The following is an 18,126-nucleotide window of genomic DNA, read 5'->3' on the forward strand; positions in this document are numbered from 1 at the left end:
ACATTTTCAACAATCAGTATGGCAAATGTGACTGTGAATGATCATAGGTTAAAACTAATTTGTGCTATTCTAAGAATAAATCATTAGGAGTTGTTTTTTTGAGATACTGAAGGTACAAACCCACGGATAAACATGTCTTTTGTTTTTAAATCTTTTTCTTGTTCTTCATTCTTTTTAATGTCCCTGCTTTGCATCACTGCAAGGGCATGACATGCAAACACAAAAACCGAAACAATAACATTTACCAAAATGACTTTAAGAAATAATTTGCTAGGCGATGATAAGGCCACATGAGCCAATTAAACCCACAGCCATTAGTCAGCTGTGTCAAACCCTGGAGGATGCAGAATGAAATATTGGCCAATCAATCAATCAAGCAAGCCATTATGCAATTTGGCCTCAGTACAATTTAAGTGCCATATTTGAGGAGATAAAGAAAGCATTTTCATTTTCACTTTCTTTCTTCTTTGGAGACTGCAGTCAGCCAATGCTTTAGATACTGGTTTAGTGTCTCTGCTTTATGTCTGTTTCTTCATCCTTCTGCATTTGATTTTTTAGTTTCAATAGCTCCCACTAGCACAAAACAAAAACCAAAGACAGTCAAGCTTTATACTGTATGTGTTTTTCCCTCTCTGCTGAATTCCCAGACATAGTCCTAAAGTGGTGAAAGCAGCATCTCAAGTCCTGAACAGCATGTGGCAATACAGAGACCTCCGCAGCCTCTACAAAAAGGTAAAGTCTGAATGTACTCTGGCTGTATTAACACTGGAAGCTGAGTAATGATGATACATCTAGATGCATTATTTCCTACACAGTCTTGTCTCTTTTCCTCTCCTCTTCTCATCCTTTCCATTCCCTTTCTTCTGTTTTTCAGGACGGCTATTCCCAATATCATTTTGTCGGCTCTTCCTCCACGATAGAGAGAGACAGACAGCGACCTTATTCTTCCTCTCGTACTCCATCCATCTCTCCCGTACGGACCTCACCCAACAATCGATCAGGTGAGTCTCCTGTTCCCTTTTGTCCTCTATCAATCTTTTTTTCTATTAGTACAGTCCAGTCAAACAAACACTGCTCCAAACTAGCTGAAGTCTGCTTTAACCTTCACACCACGGCGCCCACAGCCAAATGATTCCGCTGTCAAGTAAAATCCTTGCACGGTGCCTCCTTTAAAAGTTTCCGCCCTTGTGTTGTCAAAAATTAGGGGTTTGACTAATATGAGCTTTCCAGGCTTCAGTATTGTTGAACTCATGGCATCATCCTCTAAAGTTCACTAACTTTGAAAAAATTGGAAGAAAAATGTAATGTGTAATGTAATGTTGGGATAATAACAATGTCCAGTGAAACCAACACCAACAATCTGTTTCCATGGATACATGTGTGGAATTTGATCAAAATGTTTCACTGCCCTTTTCAACAAGAAATACATACCATTGCTGGCGTCGTCTAGATGTGTTAAAGTAATGTCATTCAGACAAAAGTGCCCTTTATGTAAATGTTCCTTATGAGTCATGACTTTACTCAGACATAACAGGGCTGTTACGGAAAGAGCCTCAATGCAGGAAGCAGAGCATTTTTACGTTCTCTCGCAGGCTGCATCAGTGATGGATTTTTAAAACTTGTAAATCTTGTAATCTTCTTCGCTACTTATTACCTTTCTCATTTTTATAGACCTTTCCAACAGGAGAGGAATCTCCTCATTTCTGTGGCTGACTTTTTCGTGATTAATCAGACTGTATCAAGTGATGATAATGAAGTGATGCATTTATTAGATCCCTCGTAAAAAGGCAAACACAACGTGCATTTAACTTGTCTGTGCATGATTCATTTCGGGCTGCTGTTTTTATTATATAAATGCGACAACATTCAATTCAAATTTGTGCTGTGTGGGAAGTTTCACGGAAATGTTACCAGGTCCAACCAAGTAAGGTTGCTTATATTTAAAACGTATAGGTCTACGGATATAAAAGAGTAGAGGTGTAAAGGTAGTGGATCCAATGAGCGCCACAGGTTGACGTACGAGTAGCCAATCAGCGCCATGGGTGGGACCAACGTTGTCAAGCTGTTGTCAAGGGTTTGTTTTTACTTAGCTCCGCTCCACTCTTAAAACCCCAGCAAAACCTCTATGTTGGCATGGCTATGGATCAGTGTCAACTTAAAATTATGTTAAATTCAGGCGGACATGTTGGTCGGTAGTAATTGGGAAAATCGAATCGAATCTTCTTCCCCAACAGAAATCGGTAAGATTGGAGGCAGACTGAAGATGGAAACGGAGTCTAATGAGTTGACAGTTCTCTCTGTAATATAATAGTTTCAGTTCTGCAAATACTGTATATCGATCTATATCTGCTAGCCAATACATAGTTCAAAACAGTTTGAATGGGTCTCATTGGACCACATTTAAAAATAATCTCCAGAACTGGATTTATGAGGCTGTCAACCGACAGTGGCAAAATGATAAACACTGGTTTGGAAGCTAATTTCACATTTTTTATTTGGTTTCTCAGTTTACAATTGTGCAAGCCGATGGTCCATCAAGTAATTTGTTTAATTTGACTGCTGTTGCAATTTTTTCACATATAAAAGAAACTTTTGAATGTTGTGTACATTCCTACAACAGTTGTTTACCGGAGCAGCAGGATAATTGGCCGCGTAGGTGCCGATATTACAATAGACTGGCGATACTAGCAGAGCATTAATGTGTGGAGGGATCAATGCTAAATGTGTTACACAGAGGAGAGACAAGGCGACAGATGCAGCCACACAAACAGGCTGGCGGGCTGCATCATAGTCAGCAGCTTCTATGTGAAAGGCTGTTGATAATGATTTTGAATATTAGAGGAAACACAACTGAACCATATGGCACTGAATCAACAGCCAGGTTTCTTCCAACATGGCTAACTAGATCTAACTCATTACCGTTTGCCACTGATCACAACACCCCGTCAGTCCAGCATTTCGTATACAACTGTAAGTGTGTATATTTTCTGTTACTTTTTGGGTGAATAATGCCAAGGCAGACAGAGATTAATAGGCCATCATTATTTAAATTTTAAGCATAAAATGTGTACATGTAGTAAATACAGGAGGAGAGAGCCAGACATAAAGAATAAGAAGACAGAGGCAAGAGTAAAGCAGATGCAGAGAGCAGCGATGACTCAATACTTACCTCTTTGAAATCACACCCTGGTCAAAAAGCCAGATTTGTGAAGAATGGCACAATACCCACAGAGTCGCAATACAAAGAGCAACCAGTGCCCCCGTTTTTTGACTCATTTTATCGTGATGGTTAGAGGAAATGATAGAGACAGGGAAGTCTCAGAGTGCTGTGCCTTTGTTGAGGTAAATACAAAACCTGAGATGCTTTGAAGTACAAATTAATCTGGCCTTTCTGCCATGAAGGGACTCCACTGTGATGTAAGTAATTGTCATGTTGCAGTTTCCTGCTTCTGAATCCAAAAAGCGTATTGATAATGTGTTCATGATAGATTGAAGGTTAAAGATATCCCCCGTGTGTGTATGTGTGTGTGTGTGTGTGTGTGTGTGTGTGTGTGTGTGTGTGTGTGTGTGTGTGTGTGTGTGTGTAGCGAGTGCCCCTACTTCCCCAAGGGAGATGATGGCATTGAAGGAGAGGAAGGCAGACTACGAGTCGACTGGCAATGCCAGTTACCATGGCAACAAGGGCGAACACACATCCCGAAAGGACGCCATGATGGGTAGGAATTCCACACTGCATGTCTGACACAAAAACACATTCTCCTATAAAGCTATTGTGTTGTCAGCTTAGTGTATCGCCTTGGAATAAATAAATAAAACACTTGTAAGTGTTAGTTTTACAATATTAAAGCAATAGTTCAACATTTTGGTAAATAGAAAAATCTATACCACTCTCATACAGTATCTGTACAGAAAACATGAAGCTGGAGCCAGGAAATAGTTAGTTTAATGTGGTGTCAGCCAATCAGAATTGAGTATTCACCATGGTATAAAACATATTTTTTAGAGGTGCTGGTAGATTGAATATGTTCCCTTTGGACAGAGCCACGCTAGCTGTTTCCCCCAGTCTTTGCGCTAAGCTAAGCTAATCAGCTGCTGGCGTTAGCTTCATATTTAGCATACCAATCTTCTCATGTAACCGTCAGCAAAGAAGCATGTTTACAAAATGTTGAACTATTCTTTTCAAGTTGACTTTTGTCAATGATATGAAAATACACCAAATGCTACTTTCTAGTGGAAGTCCACCTGTTCCAAATTCTAAAATCAGTTAGGATTCTTATCACTTCAAATCAGACAACAAAGTGAACCATTTAGACATTTGATATCACTTAGTCATGCTGTTGGTTAGTTTTCACTACAAGATTCATCCAAAACATCCACTAAATAGTAATTGAGTTCCTCATTAATCAGGGAACTTTTGGGAGTGTTTGTAAGTCTAATGCGATATTTTCGATCGGTACAATGTTTTAATGTTGAAACATTGAGTTTCAAGCCATCCTTAATCATCATCATCATCATTATCATCATCATCATCATCATCATCATCATCATCATCATCATCATCATCATCATCATTCATAACACTGACAGCCTACCCACATGCCTCTGCCTTCACAGTACTACCTGAATAAAAGCTTCAGAGCAAATATTCTTTGGAAGTCCTCATCCTCTCTGTCTCTGCAGGTCAGCTCTCCAGCGGGTCTTCCACGCTGCACAGAGGAGCATACGTGTCGCCCACTGATGACCTAAAGTATAATCAGGTACGACAAGTCACTTTTCTGTGTTTAAATGTGACCACAGCTGTTCCCCTTAAAGTGTGATCACAAAGCAATCTGTCTCTGTATTGAGACAAGTACTTAAGTGATGAATTATTACTACTAGCTGTCATTTAAATAAGTTGTAAATACCTCGTCATGACTCACATGACCTTTAGGAGAAGGAACTACTGTACAGAAACCCCCTAGTAAGTTCCATATGGAGACAAAATATTGCAGCATATCTAGTCTCTTTATTGTATTGGAATTTAATAGTGACACCAAAGGGGATATAAAAATACTACGAGGTACAACTTGGCAGTCTCATAGCAATGCACAATAATCAAATGCATTTTGTGTGTAGATACCAGGTTGCTTTCTAACGAACTCTCTGGTCAGCCAACCAAATTGTTGTAAACTATTGATGACACTTTACACTACTAACTGACCGATACCTAACTGATTGCTGGCTTTTGATGGAAAATGCATAAAATTACAGTATTTCACCTAACATTTTTCAAAGAAACAAGTCAGGGGTGCAGAGTCTATTTTCATTATTCCCTGTAGCTGATAAATAATACTTGTTAGATCCTGTATTGACAGATAGTGAAAATTGTAAAACTGTAGATATCACAGAAAACTAAGAGAACCAGCAAATATTCACATCTGATCAACGGCAAACCTTTATTTCAGCTCTGATGACAAAGTTTCATACATGAAATTCAATCCAATTTTATTTATAGTGTCCAGCATAACCTTGCTTTTCTCTCAATAATGATCTTTGCTTTTCTTTTTACAGATCTCTTCTCAAGGCCTGCCTTCAGAGCCCTACCCTCCTTTCCAAAATCCTCCCCCGCCCGACAGCGTCAACTACGAGGACCAGGCCTTCTACGAGAACCAGGTTCATGCGGCCGGGCGCCCGCCGCAGGGTGACCTCAACATGCACCTGCAGGGCCTCAAGTCCACCGGCAACTATGTAGACTTCTACTCAGCCTCGCGGCCCTACAGCGAGCTCAACTATGAGACCAGCCACTATCCGGCCTCACCAGACTCCTGGGTCTAATGGGAGATGAGGGTGGTGGATAAGGAGGAGGAGGAGAGGATGGATGAGGGAAGGGTGTAGTTTAGAGAGAGAGAGAGAGAGAAGATGAGAGGACAGTTTCCCTCCCTTTTCTCCCCATCCTCCTCTGTAGTTCCTGAGTAGCATCATAGATAGCAGGACGACGGAAGAGGAGGATGGTGTGCAGGAAAAGAGACATGAAGAGAAAATCTAAGACATTACACTCCTGTCGGAGACATCTGAGGGAGGAGGGAGAGTGGACAAAGGAGGAACAGAAGCGAACGGACGAGCAGCCATGCATGTGCATGCACACCACCAACAAAACTGACGGACACATTTTCTTTCTGTGTTTAGTTTGGGATCAACTACTGCTGCAAGGTTCAGCAGACAGAAAGACCTCCTGCACCTGAAGGCCTCTGAATACGGAACGTAAGAGGGAGGGACATGATGAAAGGGAACATGAAGGGAAAGATGGCAAAAGTGGGAAATATATGGAGATGAAGAAGGACAATGAAAGAGAAAAATGGATCCGTGGACTCAAGAATGGAAGGTTTTGGATTGTGAATGGAACGTGTGAGATATACCCAGGAGAAACCTGTACATATGTGGTATAGCAACATGGCTTTTCGTAATGTGAAGCACAAGAAGCAGAGCTGTAGGAACATGTAGGACGTCTGTCACACAAACCTTTATTTCTCTCTATGGCTTCAGCGTGATGCATCCTCCTCTGTGCAAAGAAGGCTTCTGGACTTTGTCATTTGTTACAGTTTTTTTTTTTTGTGTGTGTTTCTACTTTTTTAATTCTCAATTCTGGTTGTATAGTATTTGATGTACACTGTACATTTGTGAAGATGCATTGTGTACTGTACATTGCACTATTTTCTGTGTCATGTCAGGCCTTTCGTCATTGGGTCAACCTCACTTCGTCACTAACTATCCCCCCTTAAAAACACTCAAAAATACACACAATATCTGCACTCAGACTTTCAAAATTCATATCACAGCTAGAGACAGATGTCCACGCGTTGCTATTGTGACATATTGGATATTAATTGGGTATTAAAGCATCAATTCTGTTAGGTCACGGTGCTCCTTTAACTGCCCTACAGATAATTTTCACAGAATGGCTGACTCAAAGCTTTTTTTCTGTGACAAAACTCTAATTTCTTCAAGCTAGCTTTGTTTTTTTGGCGGCTATCTTTCCACATTAACATCTGAAATTCCCTTTTTTGTTCCCATGAGTCCCTCCTTTGAGTGAACTGTGCTCATTGTGTATATAACCGTGCCAAACAAGGGTTACTTCCCCTCAGCGGGGAAGGTTAGGGGTGTGTTAAAGGGTCCAAGTTCAGCTGAAGCTCTCAGCTGAACATCCTTGCGGTTCTAACGATTAGCAGTTTGTAAATGCTTTGTTTTTTCTAAACTGTGTTTTACCGGGATGAAAACCTGTCTTAGCTGCACCGGGACTGGGGAGAAAATATAAAAACAAAACAAAAAAGAGAAAAAAGAAAATCACGGAGGGACTGTGACCGGGCGGAGCAACGCTTCCTCAAAAGCTGTACAAAATTAGTTGATTTCTGTGTTGTAAAATAATCAATGTTTGAAGTACAAAAAAAGACTTTTCTGAGAGATGGGTGGCAATTCTAACTTCATGGTAGACAAAACTGTTAATAGAGTACGGATATATATTATATAAATATAAATATATACTTTTTATGTGCAGATGTGGATGTCACTTATAGCAGCAACATTATGGAAAAATACTTGTAAAAAAAAAACTAAAAAAAACGGCTACATGTAGGAATTTTGTTCACATTTTATTTTCTGGTCAACACACTAAATTGTCGACTTTGTGTAGTAATGTTGTTGCTATGTGGAGTAGAGTAGACCAGGGCCCAGGGATCCACGTTTTCACTAAAGCAGTCCAAAAAGGTGCTACATCCATGAGAAGTATTTCCAACATGTCTGTATTTTAACTGTGCACAAAATGTTTGTTCCCCTTTGGATTGATAACAATATATTGATTTTCAGCAACATAACGGAGAACAATCACAAGTTTGGTTTTTGTATATCCTATGCATGAAACCTCCCTGATTAATTGGTCTTATTATGCTAAATAGCAAAAATTGCACCCATGAATGCATCAGTATTCTTTGTCAGTAAACCTGAAACTAAATGGTGATTTGTTTTTCTTTTCTTTTTTTAATTTGAGAAAGGCTAAATTGTAAAATGTGACAACAGACCCTGGTTATCCCTACCAACCGCTGTTTAGAAGTCTTAGGAGTCAGCTTCTGATGCTTGAAAAATGACTTATACTGTAATACAACTGTCCCCACAAAAACTGGATGAAAAACAGACGGACTGTATTTGTTAGTAAGCATCTGGAAACTGACAACGTTATGTATGTCCTTGTGATCCTTAGGCAGAAAAACCTGACTATAAGACCTGTATGGAGATATAACGTCGGTAACCTTTTTGTTGCAAGACCAAACGTGTTTTAAAAAGAGAATTGTGAATCTTTCTATTGCCTCAAACAGATTGCAACTGCTCCAAAAAATATAAACAGACCATCGAAGAACTTCGGATTGTGGGAGTTGTTTGTTCTCTTTCCATTTTTCAGTGTGTTAAAGGACAGTATTGCTGGTATTCTATGTTTTACCATTAACTGTGTATGATGTAGGTATTTTTACACTATTCCTAAAGCATACCTTACGCTTTTAATTTGAAATCCTACTTTACATGCAGCAACGATAATCCATAACAGTGAACATGTTGCTTAAATTCTTCAGTTATTGTTGTGTGGTGCTGTAGTTCTAAGGATGGACCATTGTTTGGGCAACTGTAAGAAAGAGGAACAAATTGGCTTGAGCAGACCTGTCTCCTAAAAGCTACGTCCCATACAATGAAACTGCATTCTCAACTAGAAAAAGCATTTCCTACAGAAAATGCTTTTGAATGCTGAAAAGCAAAATTGATAAACTGGATTGCTGGCATAATTGTGTAAGAAGAAGGAGAAGTAGTGAGAATAGTTGGAAAACTGGGAAGGTTTTAATTAGTATGAATTTCATTTTAAGTTTTTTTTAAAAAGCTGTCGCTACACTGAATTGCTGGTTAAAATGTGTAAGAAGGTATAGGGAAATGTGGAAAAGTGGAAATAGTTCTAATTAATAAGAATGTCTTAAAAAAGCTGAATGACCAATATGGTATGAAAGTTTATGTAAAAGCTGATGCTAAACTGAATTGCCGCCTTAAATTTGGATAAAGTGACTGAAAGAGTAATGAATGAGTTGTTAAAATGGGAAATGGGTGGGTCGAATAAGGAAATCTCAATCAGTGTTCAATATTTTCAAAAACTATGAAAAGAATTTACAAGTTGTATAAAACTCCTAATGAATGAAAGATGAGAACATTTTTAGGCTTGAATTAAGTGTGGATCTGTTAATAAGACTTGGAAAGCAGCTGAAGCAGTATAAATAGCTACAAAAAAGTTGGAAAGGGATGAAGGATGCAAAATAAAATAAAGAGTAAGAAATGATAGGGGTTCAAATGTTTTACCTATCTGCGCCACTATTTCTTTACAGCAGACAGACATATTGACATATATAAACATATAGATATGTAGAGAGAGGCCCCGTTTTGACCTGGTGTTAAAGGACAATTCCGGCGCAAAACGAACCTAGGGGTTATTAACAGATGTGTACCCACTCTGTCGCTCTCTCATGTTTTCATGCTAATCAAATTAGTTTTTAGCTTGAAAGACGCTAGAGCGGACCGCCGATTAGCTTACAATGCTAGTATTCGGGGCACAGGGAGCGTAAAAACAAATCGCTATTTATACCACTAAAAAGGTTCAAAATATCACCAAACTTCAATGGTACTTCAAGGGTCCCTAAATGTTAACCGAAGCATTGAGAACTTTGTAAGTGTACAGACAGTTTATTGAAAAGATACATTATAAAGACACTCGCGTTCATGTTTACATGCCGCCGCCGTCTTGGAAACCAGTCATGACTTACAGCTGGCGATGCAAACTAAAATCAAAAGCAATTTGCTCAATATATCTGAAATAATCACACTCTGCATGACTTGTCTAGTGTACTTACTCAGTGGATAACTGTCCATCTGGTCCCTCCGGTTCGGGTCGCCAAAAAAGTTTCAAGTACAGCCCTGTTTTATCAGAGAGGGGAAATCTTCAGACTGTACAAAACACTGCATCTCTTGGGCATCGCGACGCAACAGGTCCCACTCCCTGCAACACAGACACTCCTGTTCGGTGCCCATAGCTTCACATTGTCCGCAGGTACACCACCAGTTTCCCGAAGTACGAGGCTGTGTTGCGGCATTGACTACTGGTAGCTCTCTCTCTCTCGTAGCCCTTTCACGGAGCTCCCGCAGTTCTTCGATGGGAGGTTTACCTGGGCTCTTTCAGTTAAACTCAGTAACAAGCAATTTATAACAGGTGTGATGATTACACATCAAAGCCAATGCAAAGGTTGATTACAGCTGGAAGGAGCAGCTGCTGTTTTCCTACACCATGACACTACACTTTTAGACAGAAAAAATACAATTACAGACAGTAATATGAACAATAACAAAACATTACAATTGATTTATATTAATTATTTATACAATATTGTGTGTATTTGTGTTTTTGTGTATTTATAATAACAGTAATACATTTATTATTAATCATTTATATGTGTATATATATATATATATATATATATATATATATATATATATATATAAATTTTTAAATGATTTTTAGTAAGTAAAAGCCACAGTTAAGGGCACAGTGGTTTTCGTGGCCTCACTGTAGCACAGATGTGGGTTCAGTTTCTGGTCCTGTCTGTTCTGTGTGAATGTTAAAGTGATGTTCTGTTTGGCTCTGTCCTGCAGTTCAAAGACACATGAGTCAGGCAGACTGGAGACTCAAAACTATAATGTGGAATCCTGTATGAACGTGTTTCCCAATGGTTCATGCTTGGACTGGCTACAGCCCTGGTGAGCCTTAAAGAAAATAAATAGAGATTGAAGAGCATTCGAGCATATCACAATTTAAATGATTTGTCTTTACTCCACATATATATTTATGTACGTAAGTACAAAAAAATTATAAAACATCATAGTATAGTATGTCGAAAAAAGTGATAAAAGTCCTAGTATGCCGAATTAAGTGATAAAAAAGTCCTAGTATGGTAGGTATAAATAGTCATAGTATAGTATGACTAAAAAAGCCATAGTACAGTATGTCAAAAAAGTGATAAAAAAGTCACAGTATAGCAAGTCGAAAAAAGTCATACTATAGTATGTCGAAAATAGTGATAAAAAAGTCATAGTATAGCATGTTGAAAAAAGTCATAGCATAGTATGTCAAAAAAAAGTTGGAAAAGAGTCATATGTCAAAAAGTGCATTTGTTCTCCAAAACACCAGGCTGGAATAGAGACTGATAGGAACACAACTTTTCTCTACATTTATTTGAATTCTTTATTCCTGTAGCATAGGACTTTATAATAATTGCACCCTTTGGGATTTGAACACTCAACCTCCTGACTTCTAAATATTCTTTATCACTCTAAACTATCAAGCCTGACACAAAACTTACTTTTTTAGCATATTTGTCTCTTTCACTTAGTATATTCGACTTAACTTAAAGAAGCATAATATTCAATGATTCAACCTTCTTTCCTCCATCAATCTCTTAACACTATAAGCTATCTCAACTCACACAAAAGTTAAATTTTTTGCATATTTGTCTCTTTTGCTCAGTGTAATGGACATCAAAACTTACTGAAACACGTAGGATTTGAACATTTAAGATTCTATCTTCCACTCTTTCTCTTATCTCTCTAAGCTATCTGACCTGACACAAACTCTAGGTTTTCATAAAAAAGTATCATATGTCAAAAAAATCATAGTATAGCATGTTGAAAAAGTCATTTTATAAAAAGTGATAAAAAAGTCATAGTATAGTATGTCGAAAAAAGTGATAAAAAAGTCATAGTATAGCATGTTGAAAAAAGTGATAAAAACGTCATAGTATAGTATGTTGAAAAAAGTGATAAAAAAGTCATAGTATAGCATGTTGAAAAAAGTGATAAAAACGTCATAGTATAGTATGTTGAAAAAAGTGATAAAAAAGTCATAGTATAGCATGTTGAAAAAAGTGATAAAAACGTCATAGTATAGTATATCGAAAAAAGTGATAAAAAAGTCATAGTATAGCATGTTGAAAAAAGTGATAAAAACGTCATAGTATAGTATGTCCAAAAAAGTCATAGTAATGGATCTTGCTGTAAAATAAGTTTCCCTCCAAAACATAATTGAGAATGCCGTTTTGTCGTATGGGATCGTAATTTTCTAGGAGCGGTGTTGTTGGTAATTGTGATTACAACCCTGAGAAAAGCCTAACCTTACAAGCTAATACTGAAAGTCTGATACCGGTCCATGCATTCCTGCATTAAACTTAAAGTCTACAATGAGGTTGCTTATGGCAGACACATTTTTGAAACATAAGCATTACCTGTACTTGAAATGAAAGAATTGTGCATCCTGGTGGACTGCCAGCTGAATTGCAGCAGAAAAGTCTCTCCAGTGTGCTACGAGACCAACTAGACTTGCTAGAGACCAAAGACCGAGACCAGTCAAAACACCCACGAAACCAAGGTGACGATATAAGAAATGTTGCGAGACTGGGCTCAAGTATCACAGCCCTGTACTGTTTAAATTTGAGTTTAAACACATAAGTCATTGTAAATTGCTTTGTATACTCCATGAACTGTTCATGTCAGCACATTTCAGTTACTTTAGGGACAATAACTGAATTATTAAAATGGCCCGCATCTTCTAAAGCTGGAAATACTGGATGATGCAGCCTTTCATACAGCCACCACAGAAAGCTTTCCAGTGCTTCAGAACAGAAGATCATCACCTTATAAAGTTTAACGCCAACGCCATGATAATCTGTGTGTGTGTGTGTGTGTCCAGGGCCATATGCATGCTTACCTGTGAGACTGTTAATAGGCCTATTTACAGTCTATGATCTTACGGTAATGCTACATGCAACTATATTGACAGCTAAAGGGTCATGAGTGCACTCTAGTGGTCATTAGAGAAGCTGCACCACAGGTCAGGGTGGCGGCCATTTTAGTCTTTGAGGCCTGTTCTGCATGACTCTCTGCAGATACTGTAGATCAGCACACCACAAGTACAGATTTTATCATGAGAGCTGGGGTTAGCTCACATCTTTTTCCATTACACATGCACTGCTGGAGCGCAGAACAAAGCATGGACGAGGCATCAAGTCACAGCTGCAGAAATGCGAGGTAAGCTAGAGTGCATCTATTTCCTTATCCACAACTATTATTTTGCAGGGTACCTATAGTTTAAAACAACATGCTGCAGACTCTGGGGGCTGGTTTTATAAATTCTACTCCAAGCTGGCTTCCTACCAGCATACTGTATTGCTCTGCTGCTGAGGTAACGAAACTTGTGAAATGTTCCAACAGAACATAATGTTTGATCAACCAACTTTGGAAAGCTAGTTCCCGAGTATAGTTAGAGGGTCCATTTAAATATTTTACTTTACTTTTATGGCTCACAGGAGAGATGTTTCCAAACGTTCCTGTTTTTGAATTTCAGAGATTTTTTGTAAGTTCACCATGTACTTTCTGTACAGTTTTCCTACTAAAACACATATTTCAGCTCACTGATGAACAAAGTTTTAACAGAATATTTTTTGCTTTTACATTTCTGTTTCTTCTACTGTCACTGCATCATGAAGTGTTAGGAGTATTTAAATAAGGTATTTTTCATACCACTAGCAGCACTTCGAAAGAAGTATATGGTACAGAGCAAATCTTTTAGGAACTTTAGATGTTTCACAAAAACATTTGGTGAATGGTTGAGGTCAGGATCGGTCGTCTAGCACTGAGTCTTGTGAGAGTTTTCGCGGGTTTTCGCAAATCGAGGGTTATCTAGACATGACCTAGAGGTTCCTTGCACGTTTGGGGCTGGATTTCCGCAAATGGAGTTGAGGATTTGGGTCCTCAAATGCTGAGAAATGCAAGCAAGATTATTATCCATCATGCAGTACCATTAGGGAGGCGTCTGGTCCATCCCAAATTCATTCTGCAGTCATAAAGTCATAAAGAACCATCTTCAGAGTAAAAGAAAAAGGTGTCCTGTAACACATGCAATGGCTCCCAGAGAGCCCTGATCCCAACATCTTTGTGTCAGTCTGGAATGACATGAGACAGAAGACTTTTGCACAATACTGTATATATAAACATTTAAACATTGTGGGAGGATGACTGAATGAATGAATGAATGAATGAAACCTTTATTGCCCCGAGGGGAATTTGTTTTGCACTCAAGGGAGCCACATTGAACATTAAGCACAGACAACAGTAAATAACAGTAAAAACCACACCAAACATCAGAACAACAGAAAACAGAACATAAACAACAACAACAACAACAACAACAACAACAGCAACGCAGCAATGGTGGTGACATGCAATCATCAGTCCAATAGCTAAGATGAATCAATAAATAATTAAATAAATAATCAATCAAGCACTGCCCCCCCCCCTGGCGGCTGAAGCGGGTAATTGCATTGTTTCATGGCATGACCAGATATTTTATAAATATTTTAAATAACACAAAACAACTAAATGGTGGTAGTTAATACATCTGATTTCATATAGGCCTACTGCTTTAGTAAAAAAAAAAATTTTTTCAGGGCTCTGGCTCTCACCTGAGACCACTGTCAACGCATATGCAGGACGCAAAAAAAGAAAATTACTGTTGCACTAGTCTAAACATCTTACCGTGCCAACATTGTAATAAAGGTTGCCTAAATGCCATGTATATAAATTTGCTGTCAACTTACTAATTGATTATGTGTTTTGTGTAGATTTGGACTTTTATACGTTTTATTCCACATTGTTTAAACGGCAATCTCCTGATCGCTGTGGATTACTTTTTTTCCGTGTCATTGGATTACGGCAAAATATGGATTTTTTCTCTTAACGTGTCTTAACGTTTTATGGTGTGACTGCGCTTGGTTTCTGCGTTAGGGGAGGCATCTCAACAGACCGTAGGTCCAACACTGATTGTTCACTGTTACATTTTAGTTGAATTTAAGTGTCGGGGCATTCCGCCACCGTCTGTCTATTGCGTTCCAAGACAGCCGTGCCGCGATTGGATTTCATAAGGGCGAATTGTTAAATTGTTACAATGTAATTTAAAATCTGCTTTAAAAATAGAGAAGATTGGCTCGAAATTGTCAAACTCTGCTTATGGTCAGCATTAACGCGTTAATCACGATGCGTTTAAGGGCCGAGCATAATGCGTTAATTTTTTTTAATCGTATTAATCGCATGCCGCCATTTATTTTATTTTCACTTCACTCGGCTTTGCGTCGTGCCTAACAGGCTACCATTTTGCCGTACTTCCTCGTAACACATCCTGCTGCTGCAGGAATAGCAACGCGGATTTCGGTGCCTCATTCTGGTGCCACTGAAATGCCTCCACTTCTCTCTGATGCTCTGAAACAGACGTTACAGACAACAGAAACATTGCTGCACGTGACGCTACTTAACGCTATACTCGACAGCAGCTAACGTTAGCCTACCGCTAGCTAGTAGCTGGATTAAACACAGTTACAATGCTGACAGCTAACGCTAAACGGTGTAAAGTTTGTCTGTATTTCACTGTAGAGGATTCCGACACCGGGATGTAACAATCTGCAGCTGCTGTTGTCGGAAAAACACAGACGGTGCGTTCAATGAAACTGGTAATTTACAACCTCGTGGTGCATTCAAAATTGTTGTTAAATGCCCTTTTCCCATCTGGTGGTTGTTTTTGTCATTCAACAGCTTTTTACTAGTGAAATAAGTTATTGTTATAGTGATTACATTATTATTAAACATTTAATTTGGACCATATGGCCTTAGCAATAAACAAGCCGTTCTTTAATGTCGCCAAAAATTCCGTGACGGGCCCACGGATGCGATGCCTATGTAAGTCAATGACAGGCATCATCCGTGGTCTACGCACAGATTCCCTGATCACAGCACGTTTCTTTCTGCCAGTTGGGATGCTGCAGAGAAGCTGTATAGCTTTGCTATTATTGGTATTTTTAGCCCAATAACCGCTGTTTTAATCAACATTTATTCCCCATATCTTATCATGGTTTATTTGGATTTCTTTTAATGTTATTATTTCGGTCTATTTCGGCCAGGGAACCTGGATTGCTTTGTTGTTTATTGATATTTTTAAAACTATAACGTTACATCTATCAACATTTATTTAGATGTTATCATAGTATACATTTCTTTATTTTAATAATATTATTTTGGTCTTATTACCGGTGAAATATTACAGTATGCTGTAAAACAGAACACGATATGATCCGAGCTGGGCGCCTGCAAGGCCGATTTCCCACAATGCAATGCGGGCATTCATTTCAGAAAATCTGACAGCGATCAGCGGGTCTTTAACGCCAGTATCGCTTCAATGTACATATATATAATCAGTGGTTTAGTCAGCAGCAACAACACGTTACTCAGCTTTGTTCCAGTAAGTTATACACCGTAATAACGTTTAAAAAAATCTGCGGAATACTCCGGAAGTGACGTGGTACCCGGCGGATAAGAAGATAAAAAATACATAATATTCGTAATATTGATGTTTTTGTCTAACGTTGTATTTGAGGATGTAAACAATGAAGATATTATTAATAATAATAAAATACAGTTTCATGTATTTGTCTCATGTACTGTTTGCTCGGCCGGCCGGCAGGCGGCGGCAATCTGAAATGGAATGAAGCCCATTCACGGCAGACAGCAGAAACACAAGTGCACAAGCTTTGTAACAGGTTCTGGGGCCCGTCTATAGTGGGAGTTGTAGTTTTTAAATATATTGGTATATTTCTCATATTTAGAAGTTGGCAGTGTATAATTTTGGATACACCCTGGGGTTTTTTTGGGATGGGGAACACACTGGTGTCATCAGATTTCAAAAATATAATCATTGAATAGGTGAAAATAGCTTATTACCATATTTGACAGTGCTTACAGGGGTAAACTTTGGTGACCATATCTACATGACAGCTGAGGTCCAGAGCTTTCTATAACAGCTGGTCCTATGTGTGTAGCTCCTTCTGTTGCTAAATGACAAGTCTTCAAAGATGGACTGGGTTCAAGGTTCAGAGGTCAATATTTCAAAGCAGGAGTAATCTATCCTCTTCGGACTGACCTATGTTACTCTCCAGGTTAAGAAGTTTCCAACGATGTCTTTGCTATAGTCCTACGACAACGTTTTAATTTTTACTTTATCATGGAGACCACTTTGCAGGTGATACTTTATTGTCCCCAGAGGGATATCTGCCTTGAGTTCAAATGCTTCACACATAACACTTGACATATTGTTTTATCATACAGCTGACATATACTTACAATAAAAAACATAAACAAAGTGATATGCAGCCAGACTGAAGCACATTATCAGCCACAATCTATTGCTCATCTTTCACAAACAGTGACAAGACCTACACACAACCCTATATGCATTATATCATGAAGCTATTCCACAACCAGCCTTAAGCAACATTATTTAAAAATAAAATTAGAATATTGCGTTTTTAAATAATGATAAAAAAATGCTTCTCTTTGTAAGTAGTTTATTTTTTGTTTTTAACAAGTCAAAACAAATGCAAATAAGTCAAACATAAGCATAAAACACAATTTTGTCATTATTGGTATATTTATTGTACAAATTCTCACTACAACGTGCAGCAACCTTTCACAGAGGCCGTGCGGTAATTACTGCATCACTTCCGGAGTCTTCAGCTGATTGTCTTCAGCTGATTTGATTTGTTGTCACAATACATGAGACAAATACATGAAACTGTATTTTATAATTATTAATATCTTCATTGTTTACATCCTCAACAACGTTAGACAAGAACATCAATATTACGAATATTATGTATTTTTTCTCTTTTTTTTTTATTGAGTGTAAGCAACAGCCTTGCAACAGTCTTGGAATTTATATTCAATCTCAGTCAACACTGAAAATTAAAGGCATTTCAACAAAAAATGTGGTAACGCTTCACGAATTTGCGTGTCATCCGAGTATTCGGCGGATTTTTTTTAAACGTTATTACGGTGTATAACTTACTGGAACAAAGCTGAGTAACGTGTTGTTGCTGCTGACTAAACCACTGATTATATATATGTACATTTAAGCGATACTGGCGTTAAAGACCCGCTGATCGCTGTCAGATTCTCTGAAATGAATGCCCGCATTGC

At 38.4% G+C, this 18,126-nt stretch overlaps 1 protein-coding gene across 1 annotated transcript in view; it reads left to right on the forward strand.

Moving 5' to 3' along the window:
- LOC144527041 (catenin delta-2-like) overlaps positions 1 to 8,370 on the forward strand; it is a 162,433-nt gene extending 154,063 nt beyond the window's left edge. The window contains exons 21-25 of the mRNA XM_078264871.1: positions 639 to 732; positions 875 to 1,001; positions 3,588 to 3,716; positions 4,681 to 4,757; positions 5,551 to 8,370. Coding sequence (XP_078120997.1) covers positions 639 to 732; positions 875 to 1,001; positions 3,588 to 3,716; positions 4,681 to 4,757; positions 5,551 to 5,814 — 691 coding nt within the window. The 3' untranslated portion in view covers positions 5,815 to 8,370. The remainder of the gene's footprint in view (positions 1 to 638; positions 733 to 874; positions 1,002 to 3,587; positions 3,717 to 4,680; positions 4,758 to 5,550) is intronic.
- Positions 8,371 to 18,126: the final 9,756 nt, after the last annotated feature.

This window comes from Sander vitreus, chromosome 12 (assembly GCF_031162955.1).
Source record: "Sander vitreus isolate 19-12246 chromosome 12, sanVit1, whole genome shotgun sequence".
In the NCBI taxonomy this organism is placed as follows: Eukaryota; Metazoa; Chordata; class Actinopteri; order Perciformes; family Percidae; genus Sander; species Sander vitreus.